We start from the raw sequence: 13,160 nt of genomic DNA, 5'->3' as shown, positions 1-13,160 counted from the left end.
CAAGACAGTTGATACAGCCGGGTTGGGTAGGCAAATTTTTTCACTGTTGACAGCAAAAACACCTGACCCCTTCCCCACTCTTTTGAATTGAAAGATTGACCCACATCGGAAGAAAATGTCAGACACCATTAAGCGCACACACATGCGAGAGAGAGAGAGAGAGAGAGAGAGAGAGAGAGAGAGAGAGAGAGAGAGAGAGAGAGAGAGAGAGAGAGAGAGAGAGAGAGAGAGAGAGAGAGAGAGAGAGAGAGAGAGAGAGAGAGAGAGAGAGAGAGAGAGGGGGGGGGAGGGAGGGAGGGAGGGAGGGAGGGAGAGAGAGAGAGAGGGAGGGAGGGAGGGAGGGAGGGAGGGAGGGAGAGAGAGAGAGAGAGAGAGAGAGAGAGAGAGAGAGAGAGAGAGAGAGAGAGAGAGAGAGAGAGAGAGAGAGAGAGAGAGAGAGAGAGAGAGCCCTCTTCTATACTGGTCTGTGTGATAATCTCCTAAAAGATAAAGCAAATAGTACTGTAGTTATAAGATTAGTGGTGCTTTAATTTAGATAAGAGTAGAAGAATGGACGGGATGTCTTTATGTAATCAATAAGAGTGAATTATATACAGCTGAGAGAGAGAAATCTAGCCAGGGAAAGAAGGACAAAGTTTTATATCACCACAAAAATCAATTGATCAGTATCACATAAAAATAAGGTTTATGTTACAACCAAAATTAATCATTCAATCGTTCGATCGATCAAATCAATCAAGTACATGCTCACTGCCCTTTGTGGTGTCACCCGACAGTTTCTGACTACGTATGTTCTAAAGATCATTAATCAGGAAGAGAAACCGTAAATAAAAACACTTGTTACACCTTATGTCTGCCGGACTATTAGATCTGTTTTTATGTCATATGTCAAATGAAATTAGCTCAATCCTCGTTGTTCGGCCGTATATGTCGATCACACCCCACAATTGTTTCTTTGTGTCAATGCCTTCCAACAAGACACAGTCGTGGCCATCATTGGTCGAGTACAGAAGTTGTCCCTCTTTTGTCACCCAGTATTTCAGCGTGTTATTTTCCTGTTTAAGGTTGACCCTTTGTACCCAGCTTGTTATCAAGTCAGGTCCATCATCTGGTAAAGAAGACGCTTGAGTAATATCAGGATTGATTTTTGTGAACCCAATTTTGACTGAACCCACCCAGTCGTTGTCTTCTTTATTAACATACATTGATATTTTCTCATTACAAGATAACGATCGTTTTGTTAATACAATTGCTTCGTTATAACTCCTAACTCTACGGGCCGATCTGCAATCATAAAAAACTGTCACATTCTGACCATGGCATTTGGCATGAAGTCGTAATGGATCTACTTTGATGGTCACAGGTACACCTTGAATAGGTTTACCACGTATTGACACGGACACATGACATTCCTTGTGTAGCGTTATGAAATCAGTTGTTAGGGTCATCGACCCACTCCTGTTGTCAACCATATACATGTTTGTCGTCTTCCCATCATGTCTTGTTAAAATCCCCTCTACCTCTTTCTCAGAAATATTAACAGGAAAACCATATTTACTCTTCGTTATCAAAGACACCGATACTCTTTGGTCGGATCCTACATACTTTGGAATGTTTTGCACTGAACATTGTGTTACGTCTGCCACACCTTTCAAGGCACCGATTGTCGTTGTGTCTTCAAAATCATACTTTGAAGGTATGAATTCCATATCCTCGTTATTGTATGTAGGTGGCTCTTCCGTTTCAATCTTCATCAACTCTTGCATCTGCGATGTAATGCCTCTCTTTGCAATCATCAACTGTGCAGCGCCACCATACTGTGTGATGTTACTAACATACTCTCTCGTAGATGACAGGTCATTTTCGGTTCGTTCTAGTTCTTTCAGTTCAGCTTGTAAGTTGGTCTTTCTAGCTTCGTATTCAGCATTTATCTGCTCAGAAAAACATTTCTCTGTTTCTTTAATTTGCTTGACAATAATTTCGACGCGTTCCTTCAGTTTCTTTTTCTCTGCATCGACACATTTATCAAGGGACACGATTCGCTCTTGCAGGTTGGTTTTATTCTGTTTGACTTCATTTTCTTTCGTTTTCAGTTCATTCATCATTTTGTGAACGTCTTTCGTGTATTCTGCCGCTACGTCTTTCAAGTACCGATGTTCGTGTTCAGGTATTCGGTGGTCAACTACGGTACACTCCAGACATATCGCCTCGTCGCATTTATCACAGAAAAAGCTCAACTGTTGGTGTGGATGTTTGCTGCAGTTGAGTGCCGGTTGCACTAAAACTGGGTCAGTGGACTTTGTAGCCTTGTATTCGTCTAGCGCCATGAGGCGATGTGACCGAGTTAAAGGAAGTTTTTTATGTGTGCGAGCACAGTTCCCACACAGGGACACTGAACATTCGATACATCTCACCTCAATATCGCCCTCTTCACAACCACCACACTTCTTCGACTCCTCTATCTGATGGTCTCGTTGTTCGAACTGTTCTACCAAAGCATTTAAAAATAAGTTGTTTGGTAGATTATCCACGCCCCCACTAGGAATCTTGTGTACTCGACGACATATTGAACACAATAACTTGTTAGATCTCTTCACTGTCTCTTGTAGACATGTCAAACAGAAATTATGTTGGCATGGTAACGTCTTGGCGTTTCTGTACCGTTCAGAACAGATAGAGCAGAGGAGAAAATTCTCGTCAATCTTCTCCAAAAACTGCGTTTTTTCGGTAGCCATGGTGGATTGTGTACTATATATGCCTTTAGCTACAGAGTGCAATGGCGTTTTCAGTAGATAGACCACCCAACTTAGTCATTAATTGAAGAACGTAGCTATATATATCGAAGTGAATGGTATCACGCGTTTTATGTTTTGTGACATATCGATGAGCCTAGGTGGTAACTAGATACTGTGACGTAAACTACCAGGAAACACAAACAAAGAGGGGAGTGTAAAAGTGAGGGGAATAACCTTGACTAATGTTGTTATACCGTTGATTTGATATGGTAGAAATACATACTTTCGCTATTAACCCATTTCATATGAAGGAATATAAAGTCAGGGTATTACGCCTCCTCCCAAAAAGAATTGTGTCTGGTCAGTCAGGACAGTCTGTCTAAACTGGTGTGTGTGTGACGACGCTGATTTTTTTTAAAATTCTCAACAAACCTGTCACTCAATCTACTTTTTATGGCAGTTACTGTTCTTTTTATTTAGTACTTTAGAGCAAATGTGTATGTGGGGCAGATATCATGTTCTTGTTCATGATTGGCTCTGCAGTCGTCTTCACAGAAGTAGGGAGGGTTATTTTTGTGTTTACCCACAAATCTGCAGACTGCATGGGCTGGAAAACACGATAAAAAATACAGACGTGAGGGTATTTAAGTGACGCGTGCGCTGACGAGACACAATTCTTTTCTTTTTGGTCTAGTATATCAAATCCAAAATATATCTTTCGATATTTTTTTCAGTGGCAGGAAAGAAAAGAATATTTACAAATGGCAACACAATTTCGGAGAATCAGATATCGTAGTTATGCAAAGAAGACGAATGAATGGGGGGGGGGGGCAGTAGTTTAGGGACACGAATACATTTCCTGTACTACAAGTGACTTTGAAATGGAAGCCCTAGTAACGAGTATATGCACAACGTGCTAATTCAGAGTAAACAACGTTCAGTTTAACTGTACTGTCCACAGCACTGGATCTGCAATCTCATCTACTTTGACAGATATCGAAGTTACAGATCAGGGCCGTGGACTTCTAGCCAACGGTTTGCAAATGTATTTTGTCCTGAATTCGTCTAATAGTTTCAAACATTGTTGACTTCCACCACTCAGCTTAGCCAAATACTACTCCTACTACTACTACTACTAATACTACTACTACTACTACTACTACTACTACTACTACTACTACTACTACTACAAAATTCGAGTCACAGTCAGAATCTGTAAAATACACTCAATTTAATTCATAAGAACATCTATTATTTGCATAATACTCTACCTAATTTATGTAAAGCAAATGGCATTATACATCAAATGATTAAAACATTATACTTTTAATGCAAACAAAATATAATAAAATGTAATCATGGGTGTTGTAATTTAAGAGTTTGAAAGAAGAACACATGAAATTCATGTTATTGCTGTTCTATTTTTTTTACTCACCTTTGACCTTGTAGATGCTTAAAAATCATGTATTGAAAGGCTAGTGACGTAGTTACTACACATCAATACACCAAATTATTGTATAATTTGCATTTTCAGATATCGTCTTTGGTTGAAGTGTGTCCCTATTCACAACTGGACCCGGACACATTCTGATCTATTTTGTGTTTTTATTTTCTTATACGCTTTATATTTTTGCTGATAAATATGCAATATTTCAAAAACTGTGGACAATAATTATTGTTGTGAAGTATTTTCACTTGTAAAGTGCAAGGTTTGAAAGAGATGACCAGACTGGGAAGATTATGATGTCAAATTTATCTTATTTGATGAGAAATTATAAAAACAAAACAAGATAGATCAAGTTTAGGGATCTATCGACTGAAAATACCACTCTGTATCTAAGCATATTGCGTATACAACCCACCATTGCAGGGAAGAGACGCAGTTTTTGGAGAAAAATGACGAGTATTTTCTCATCTGCTGTATCTGTTCTGAACGGTACAAAATACGACATATTGAACACAATAACTTGTTAGATCTCTTCACTGTCCCCTCAAGACACAAGACATGGCAAACAGAAGTTGTGTTGTCATGGTAACGGCGTGCCGTTTTCATACCATTCAGAACAGAGAGAGCAGAGGGGAAATTCTTATTAACTTTCTCCAAAAACTGTCTTTCTCCGGTAGCAACGACGGGTTGTGTACGCAAATATGCTTCACTATTCGACTGTTTTTGTTTGGTTGTTAGACCCCTTATCTTACCCCTATATGTTGAAACTTAGGCATATCGACATGAATAGTATAACATATTGTATATTGGTAAAATGTCAACGAGCCTAGGTGGCACATCTGTATACCAAGATATATACTGTGACCTATATTCGTAAGCACGTGAAAATGACGAAACGAAAGAATACTGGCGTGAAAGTTTTTGACTGAAAGTTATGGGGGGGGGAGAGGTTGGCTTATTTGGAGTCAGTGGGCTTGATACCGTATCATGTCAGTCACTGACTGGCCTAGGACATGATAACAGTATATACATTGTCAATTAAAGCAACATAAATTTATTGAACGGAATACACATTTGCATAATTTATATGTTGTATGCCAAAAAAAGAATGTATTCAAAATATCAATGTAATTAAAAGTAATTATCAATAGCTACAGCATATACGAATCATGAAATTTTTTTTTACTTGTGTGGGTTTGTGTGTGTGTGTGTGTGTGTGTGTGTGTGTGTATGTATGTATGTATGTATGTATGTATGTATGTATGTATGTGGCCATATGGATGACAAATGGGTATTTATTTTGGATTTGTCACTCTAACCAATTGTATTATGTTTTTATACTTCAAAAGACAATGTGAAACAACATATGCTAAATTCTTTTTGTAGCTAAATAAATTGCAAAACATTAAAAAATGTGTAGAATATTGGTTATTGAACATAGAATAAAATTTATTTTTACAGCTTTTAGCTTTCTGTAATTTATTGAGTTGCAAACATAGACTTGAATGTGGTCAATTCTATTTCACATTTTGTGTTCAGAAGGAATACATAGAGTTGTCTTTAGAATTAGAAATCCAAAATGAATACCAATTTGCTACCATGAGGCCAATTTAAGTGAGCTGCTATGTGTTGTGACTATCAAAACAGCCGATGCCATTGTCTATATATCTACGTCATACTAAACTTTAACCTTTGCCTCAATTCAGAGTTCACAACATTTGCTTTTGTGAGAAAAGGAACTGGGTTTCAGCTGGCCATGGTTGTGTATCAGTGGACGCACTCGGTTTGACATGTACATTAATGGTGTGGCAAGCACGGTGGATATATCCTCTAACCGTCACAAACAATATTAATATTGGAGTTATTAATCAGTCACAACTGTCTAGCGGAACAATGTAAACGTGGTGTTTACTGTATTGATTCTGTGACCCTGTCTCGTGACCCAGTATCTAGACACGTACCTGGAAACACTAACCAGATACGTCATGATTCATTGAACTACTTATTCGGCGAAACGAGACAAAACGAAAGTTGTGAATGAATGAATGAATGAATGCTAAATGTAAACTGTGCCATGATGACACCATTTATACAGTCAATACATTTATGATTACTGTTCAACTTTATTTGCAATTTTAGATTTAAATTTATTTTACATTTCTAATAGGTTTAGAGCCGTGTTTAGACGAAGGTGGAGACAATACAAATACACGGGGATTGGCCATGGAGTGGCTGACCCAATTAGAGTCTATAGCCACCAAATAGCTTTGTCATGTAGTTCAAAAAGTTGTTTATGAAATAACATATACATTATTAATTGTTCGTCTTTAGTTAATTGTTAATTAACGTATGGTAACTAGTTCGTTTGTCTTTTCGAAAATGTCCTACTACCACCCCACCATTCATATAATATATCATATAAGCTAATATCGCCAATAGGTACTTCTATTGTATGAAGAAGACAAACAAATAAACACTAAAACACACAAAGGAAAACTCACAATCGACACATCTAATGCTCCAAACCACTCTCCTCACCCCATCTCATGCATACTATATGTTATAATCAATGAACTGCTAGTTGGAATATGAACATTTATATAAAAAATACACCCAGAAATTCGGGCCAGAAACTCACGAAATTAACATCTCTGCGTACAAGCTGGGATTGCGTATGAAATTCATGTTCCATCGTTTAGAACAGAGTAAAGTATAAGTATGAATGTAATATGTGTCTTCAACATTAGCAAACTTCAGTCAAATTTGAGATATGTATTACTCTTGATCTCAATTCTATCTACCGGAAATGACGTTAGGCATCACATCAACGTTTATGTATATTAGTGTATAGAAAGTGGCAACATTGTAACATCCTTTATCAAGGAAATAAGAAGGCTATTGCATTGCATGCTGGGTGAAATGCTGATAACTATTAATTACACTTGAATATAAATGTATTTCCTCACTATGGAGTGAACACCTTTTGAATCTATTATCTAAGAGTATATATGAGAGTGTATATATAAGTGTTTATCTAAGAGTCCTATTTCTCCCCCTCATCAAACTTTGTGCAGTTGGATTGTAGTATAAAATAATGTTGTATATACCACTTGTCTCTTGTGGATTCTGATTCGCCATCTTGTCTCTTGTCGAAGGCAGTACACAATTTGTTATTTCAAGACGTCGTTAAAAGGTTAAATTGTACGTCTGCCAAAGACGATTAAAGCAACTTGACTTCATCTATCACTCCAAATACATTGATCACTGCCCACAACAGTTTTCTGATGTCTGCGTCCTCAACGGCAAAGCTATCGCGTGACCCATTGATTGAGAAGTATACTTGTTTTTCTCTCGTCATCCAAAACTTCAGAACTTTGCCAATGGTCGAATCATCCTTTAGCAACTGCTTTGCATAATATCCGCCCGCCTCATTCAATCTTCTTTGTTAGTGGCGACCGCTACCGGGGAGCTTTGAACCAACAAGATCGTCCGGATTCTTGTTTGTGAAGCCAAATTCAATAACCCCATAGTAAGAACTGTTGTAGTGTGTAAATTTAAGAGAGACAGACTCTGTAACATTTACAGGTCTGTTACTGAAAACCACTGCCTTATCATACGATGTTACCCGCTTAGCAACACTTCCATCGGATAGTACCTCTACGTTCGTTCCATGACACGAAGCATGAAACAATATGGGACCTACTTCAATTTTGAATGGTTCATCTTGAATAGGTTTATTGCGTACCGATACTGACAGTTGACACTCTCTCTGTGATTTACAGTCGATATCAAATCGCAAATACCCAGTCTTTAGCAAAATAGTTCCGTCAAAATTGTCGCTCACTTGCATTTGCGACGTATTACCATCGGGCGTTGTTATTTTTCCCGTCACCTCTCTCTTAGACGTGAAGACAGATTCCTTCTCTCTGCTTTTGACGGATATGATGGCAGCCACTTCGTGTTCACTCCCTACACACTGGGGTATATATGTGAGTTTACATTGCGAAGCATCTGCAACACCTAGTAAACTTCCTACATATTTGGCTAGGGATAGTTCACCCTTGAATGATTCGAACACTATCGGTTCGTCGTATACTTGTTTCACCTGGGCATCAATTTTCAAGAGTGTCTTCATCTGAGACTCAATTCCTTTCTTGGCCGTCATCAACTGTGCAGCGCTACCATATTTAGCGATGTGGCTGATATACTCCCGCGTATTCACGAAGTCGCTGTTCTTACTTTCAATGTCTTTTAGAGTGGCTTGTAAGTCACTCTTTCTGGCTTCTTCTTCAACTTTCATTTGTCTGATAAACGTATTTCCGATCTCTTGGATGTGTTTAATGACATTTTCGATGTGTTTGTTCATCTTCGTTACTTCTTTTTCAACACTCACATTTTCCTCAAGCGTTTTCATTTTCGTTAACACCTTCGTTCGGCTTTCTTCAGCTTCTTTCACTTTTATTTTCTCGACCATTTTATCAACATCGGTAACATATTCAGTGGCAGCATCTTTCAAATACCTGTGGTTATGTTCGGGTATTCGGTGATCAATTACGGTACACTCAAGACATATCGCCTCGTCACATTTATCACAGAAGAATTTCAATGGCTGGTCGGGATGTTTGTTACAGTTTAGTACAGATGGTACTAAAACTAGGTCAGTGGACGTCTGACTTCTGTATTTGTCGAGCGACAGGAGGCGATGGGACCTGGTCGACGGCACTCGCTGATGTGGGCGTGTGCAGCTTTCACACAATGACATTGAACATTCAAAGCATCTCACCTTGATGTTGCCAACTTTACATCCATCACATTTCTTCGAATCTTCTAACATTTTATCACGTTGTAGAAATTGTTCTACCAACTCATTCAGAAACATGTTATTTGGTAGCCCTTCCACTCCACCACTAGTGGGAAGTTGGTACTCTTGACGACAAATTGGACATTGTAATTTCTCAGATCTCTTCACTGTCTCCTCAAGACAAGTTAAACAGAAACTGTGTTGGCATGGTAACGTCTTGGCTTTCCTATACCGTTCAAAACAGATAGAACAGAGGAGAAAATTCTCGTCAATTTTCTCCAAAAACTGCGTCTCTTCAGTAGCCATGGTGGCGTGTGTACGGCCTATGCCTTAGCTACAGAGTGTAATGGCGTTTTCAGTCAATAGACCACGCAACTTATGCATTAATTTCACAACGTAACCATTCATATCAACGCGAATTGTATAGGGTGTTGCATATTTTGTGTAAATATCAATGAGCCTAGGTGGTGTACCTCGTACCTAACTGTGACGTGTACCGGGAAACACTTTAGACACGTCTATATTCGAAATCGTGCTAGCGTTATTTAACCTCCTCGCTTTATCCATATGGGTGGCGCTCGAGGATACAGAGTAGACTCGCTTGCGCATGCCCTGGTGTTTTGTGCAGTAACAATAATAGTCATCTAATCCCAAAACATAAGTTTCATTGCAAGATACCAAGAAAAGGGGATTAGTGGTAGCTGACTCGCAAGGAACCCTTATCAACATGCTTTTAAATTTAAGACAACATACAATACCTGGTGAATATGTAATGTAAGTATGTAACAATTCAGATGAACATAGGAAAACAGAGTGATGTTTTGTAACGATATTCAAATAACGTCAGACTTTGAACCTTTGATCTATGCACCATCGTGAAGTTCACACATATCTACTGTTTGGACTAGCACAGTATGCGTTGACTGACGGTAGGTTATATTGTGGAACCTTTTGAAAAGTTGTACTATTTTGAAGAAAGCAATGTCAAAAGTTACTGTTATATGTTTATTTAATAACTATAATAACAAATTAGTATGTAGATAGTTCACACAGTTGATTATATGACGTATAAACTTGGTTTAGGCTCGGACCACTAAATGGTCTGAGATTTAGGCAAAATTAAGTACGGAAACGTGTAGTCACGTATATATCATACGAAGTTTATATAGTTATTTCGTTGAAATATGGCGTCTTTCCTTCTGAGAAATAGAATTACATCTCTTCTAAGAAAATATCGAAGGTTTTCAACAAGAAGTATTTTACTTCAAACTTATCTTAATTTACCCATGTTCTAAGAGGGTCCTTTTATGCATATTAATAGGAAGATATATTAAATACAATACGCTGATAGCAATTAGTAGGACCAGACGTTTATTTTATTTATTACATTTTTACAGCTATTCATGTGGTGCTATGGAATCTTACAACATGACAGACCTTTTCGCATACACATATTTAGAACAGTGTAAATCCTTATAGGTTGACTGTGATCTACATGTAATAAAGTTATTAATATTTTAATACCACTAATATTATTTCTGAAGGAAATTTATAGTCTGTTATTATAGTTATTAAATATAGATATAACGGTAACTCGTGATTTTTCGGATTTCTAATATTATTTTCTGTATATTTCAAATAAAGTTACAAATACTGTTTCCTCTCACTGTTTTTTCCCTATTTCCTACCTAAAATTAATGTCTTATAGGAGTTTATCAGCTTTGCATTAATAAGAAGCTTGCCAATTCAAGAACAAACTCACAAGTTATTTTCCCACATTTAACGCATTATGCCGTGAGTGTAAACACCACTGATCCGATTTTGTTTAGTCTATACATTAATGAGCTTGAGAAAATGATGAAAAATTCAGGGTTAAATGGAATTTAATTTTTACCGAATGACATGTTAGAACTTTTTCTTCTGTTATATGCTGATGATATTGCCATATTGTCAAATACTGTGATTCGTTTAAAGAGATTAATTGATGTACTGTACGGTTTTACCTTGAAATGGAACATGAAAGTTGTAGTGCATAGAAATGGAGGTTATCTCAGTAGGCACGAGAAGTGGTTTTTTTTTTTTTGGGGGGGGGACTGAGCTGAAGATAGCAAGTGCTTATGAGTACCTAGGTAAAGGCTCTCTTTCCGTCACCACAAGAAATATGGCTGTTAAAGCAAGGAAGAAATTAGCTATCGTAGGAAAGTCTGTTAAAGATTTGAAGTTTCTGGCACCGAAAATATATTTTAGACTTTTTGACGTCTTGATATTACCAGTCCTTAGCTACGGCTCTGAAGTATGGGGTTTTATGGCATATGAACACCTTGAAAGAGTACAGTTACTTTATTGCAGACGTTATTTAGGAGTGGCAAATAGCGCCCCCAATTGTACAGTTTTGGGTGAATGTGGGAGATTACCATCGTTCTGTTACTATGTTACAAGATGCGTTAAGTACTGGCTACATATCATAACAATGCCAGAGTCACGTTTACCATTTAAAGCTTATCAAATGTTATTTAAAATGGATGAACAAGGAAAACATTCCTGGGTCACACAGGTAAAACATCTGTTTTATCAGTACGGTTTTGGAGAATCCTGTTTAAACCAGGGTGTGGGGAATACAGTGGTCTTTCTATCAGAGTTTAGTACTAGGGTAAAAGATGTTAAAAGCCAAGAATGGTGGTCAGAGGTATGTGCTAACGAGAAAACTAGTTACTATAGAAATTTTAAAAAGGAACTTGCACCTGAAATGTACATTTCATTGATTAGTCTTTGTAAGTACCGTAGAGCCCTAGCAAGATTTAGATGCTCTAGCCACGCGTTAGAGATCGAAACGGGGAGACACAGAGGAACTGACAGAGAATTCAGGATATGTAAATTATGTTGTATCGAAGTAGAAGATGAATATCATTTCCTCTTTAAGTGTCCAGCGTGGGATAATCTAAGAAAAAGATATTTACAACCTGCATCATACAGATCACCTTCACTTTACCATGTTAATCAGTTGATGGCATCTAGGGATGGCAATACCACTAGAAATCTAGCTTTATTTTTGTTTCATGCATTTAAAGTAAAAGACAAACTGTAAACTCTCCATAATTTACCATTTATAATTCAGCAAATGTGTGCTTTGGAGCTTTACAAAGACTTCCTTGTTTATCACTGTATGTATTACACTGGCACTGTGAACTAGTTGTGTAACTGAATTTATTCATTATAGTGTATGTATATCTAGGGCCGGAGGCCCATATTATTCTGAAACAAACCAAGAATAGATCTACATGTAATAATAATGAAAATATTATGCTACCTCAATTTAGTGGTCTGAACCTGAGATGTTTAGAAATAGTTTAAAATTATATATATTGTGACCATTGTATGACAAATTTTAACTTTTCCTCAAATGGAAATTCATCTGTGATGGTAAACCATAGTATCAAGTTGAACTTTTGTTCCAAAAAGTTAAAATCCTATGAGCAATCAAGTTCACCGCAGTTCATTCCAGGTAACTTATGATAAGTAGAGTGAGAATTAAATATTTGCATAATAATTCCAATGTGAGTCTAAGCTATTGGCAGGCAGGCAAATTATTCCATGTCGCGGTGATGACGTGACGTGGAATGAAAATGCTATGTTATAGTCTATTGGTGAATTGGGCCTCACACCCAACAAGGTGGAAGAGAAACCATCTCTGTCTTCACCACAACTAAGATGGGCATAACGACCTAATCATGTTTTCAGTACATTTTTCCAAAAGATTGTAGTTATGTGACTGTACATTTTAAAGTACATGTATTGGTCAATAACGTACATACTATGGTAACACATTAGTAAAATAAAAAACTTTATTCGGACGTACATATTGATCAACCAAGATGACATCCGGTTGCACGGTACATACTACAGTAAGTTAGTGTATCATGTAAATGCAAACATGGGCGACGAAATTGGAAAGGCGAAGTTGACATATAAACTTCTGAAATGATGCAAGGCAGCCGAACATAAGGATTATTTAAGACAGCGAAACTTGCCGACTATTGAGTGGAAAGAGGAGTTCGTTGAGAGGATGTGTTCGCTCACAAAGGGTCAATGTGTGATTTGGCGAAGAAGATATCGAAGCAGACGTCTCCAGGTAATGCAAGGTCATCCAAGCGACTTCCAAAATACGGCAAATTTCATT

At 37.6% G+C, this 13,160-nt stretch overlaps 3 protein-coding genes across 3 annotated transcripts; 1 reads left to right on the top strand and 2 right to left on the bottom strand.

The window, feature by feature from the left end:
* Window positions 1-881: 881 nt before the first annotated feature.
* LOC144448024 (tripartite motif-containing protein 2-like) lies at window positions 882-2,735 on the bottom strand. Its single transcript, XM_078138172.1, has one exon. The coding sequence runs from the start codon at window positions 2,733-2,735 to the stop codon at window positions 882-884; it is 1,854 nt and encodes a 617-aa protein (XP_077994298.1).
* A 3,625-nt stretch (window positions 2,736-6,360) lies between these two features.
* Window positions 6,361-9,289, bottom strand: LOC144448023 (tripartite motif-containing protein 2-like). The gene has a single exon (XM_078138171.1). It carries the CDS (start codon window positions 9,287-9,289, stop codon window positions 7,628-7,630), a length of 1,662 nt encoding a protein of 553 aa, XP_077994297.1. The 3' UTR covers window positions 6,361-7,627.
* Window positions 9,290-11,144: 1,855 nt separating this feature from the next.
* LOC144448021 (uncharacterized) lies at window positions 11,145-12,068 on the top strand. Its single transcript, XM_078138170.1, has one exon. It carries the CDS (start codon window positions 11,145-11,147, stop codon window positions 12,066-12,068), a length of 924 nt encoding a protein of 307 aa, XP_077994296.1.
* The last annotated feature ends 1,092 nt before the right edge of the window (window positions 12,069-13,160 follow it).

This window comes from Glandiceps talaboti, chromosome 17 (assembly GCF_964340395.1).
Source record: "Glandiceps talaboti chromosome 17, keGlaTala1.1, whole genome shotgun sequence".
In the NCBI taxonomy this organism is placed as follows: domain Eukaryota; kingdom Metazoa; phylum Hemichordata; class Enteropneusta; family Spengelidae; genus Glandiceps; species Glandiceps talaboti.
The sequence above is the reverse complement of the archived record's forward strand: the minus strand, read 5'-3'. Positions and strand labels throughout refer to the sequence as shown.

Bases quoted from the DNA above. Each gene is read 5' to 3' on its own strand.
- LOC144448023 (XM_078138171.1), bottom strand. From the start codon at position 9,289: ATGGCTACTGAAGAGACGCAGTTTTTGGAGAAAATTGACGAGAATTTT.
- LOC144448024 (XM_078138172.1), bottom strand. From the start codon at position 2,735: ATGGCTACCGAAAAAACGCAGTTTTTGGAGAAGATTGACGAGAATTTT.
- LOC144448021 (XM_078138170.1), top strand. From the start codon at position 11,145: ATGGCTGTTAAAGCAAGGAAGAAATTAGCTATCGTAGGAAAGTCTGTT.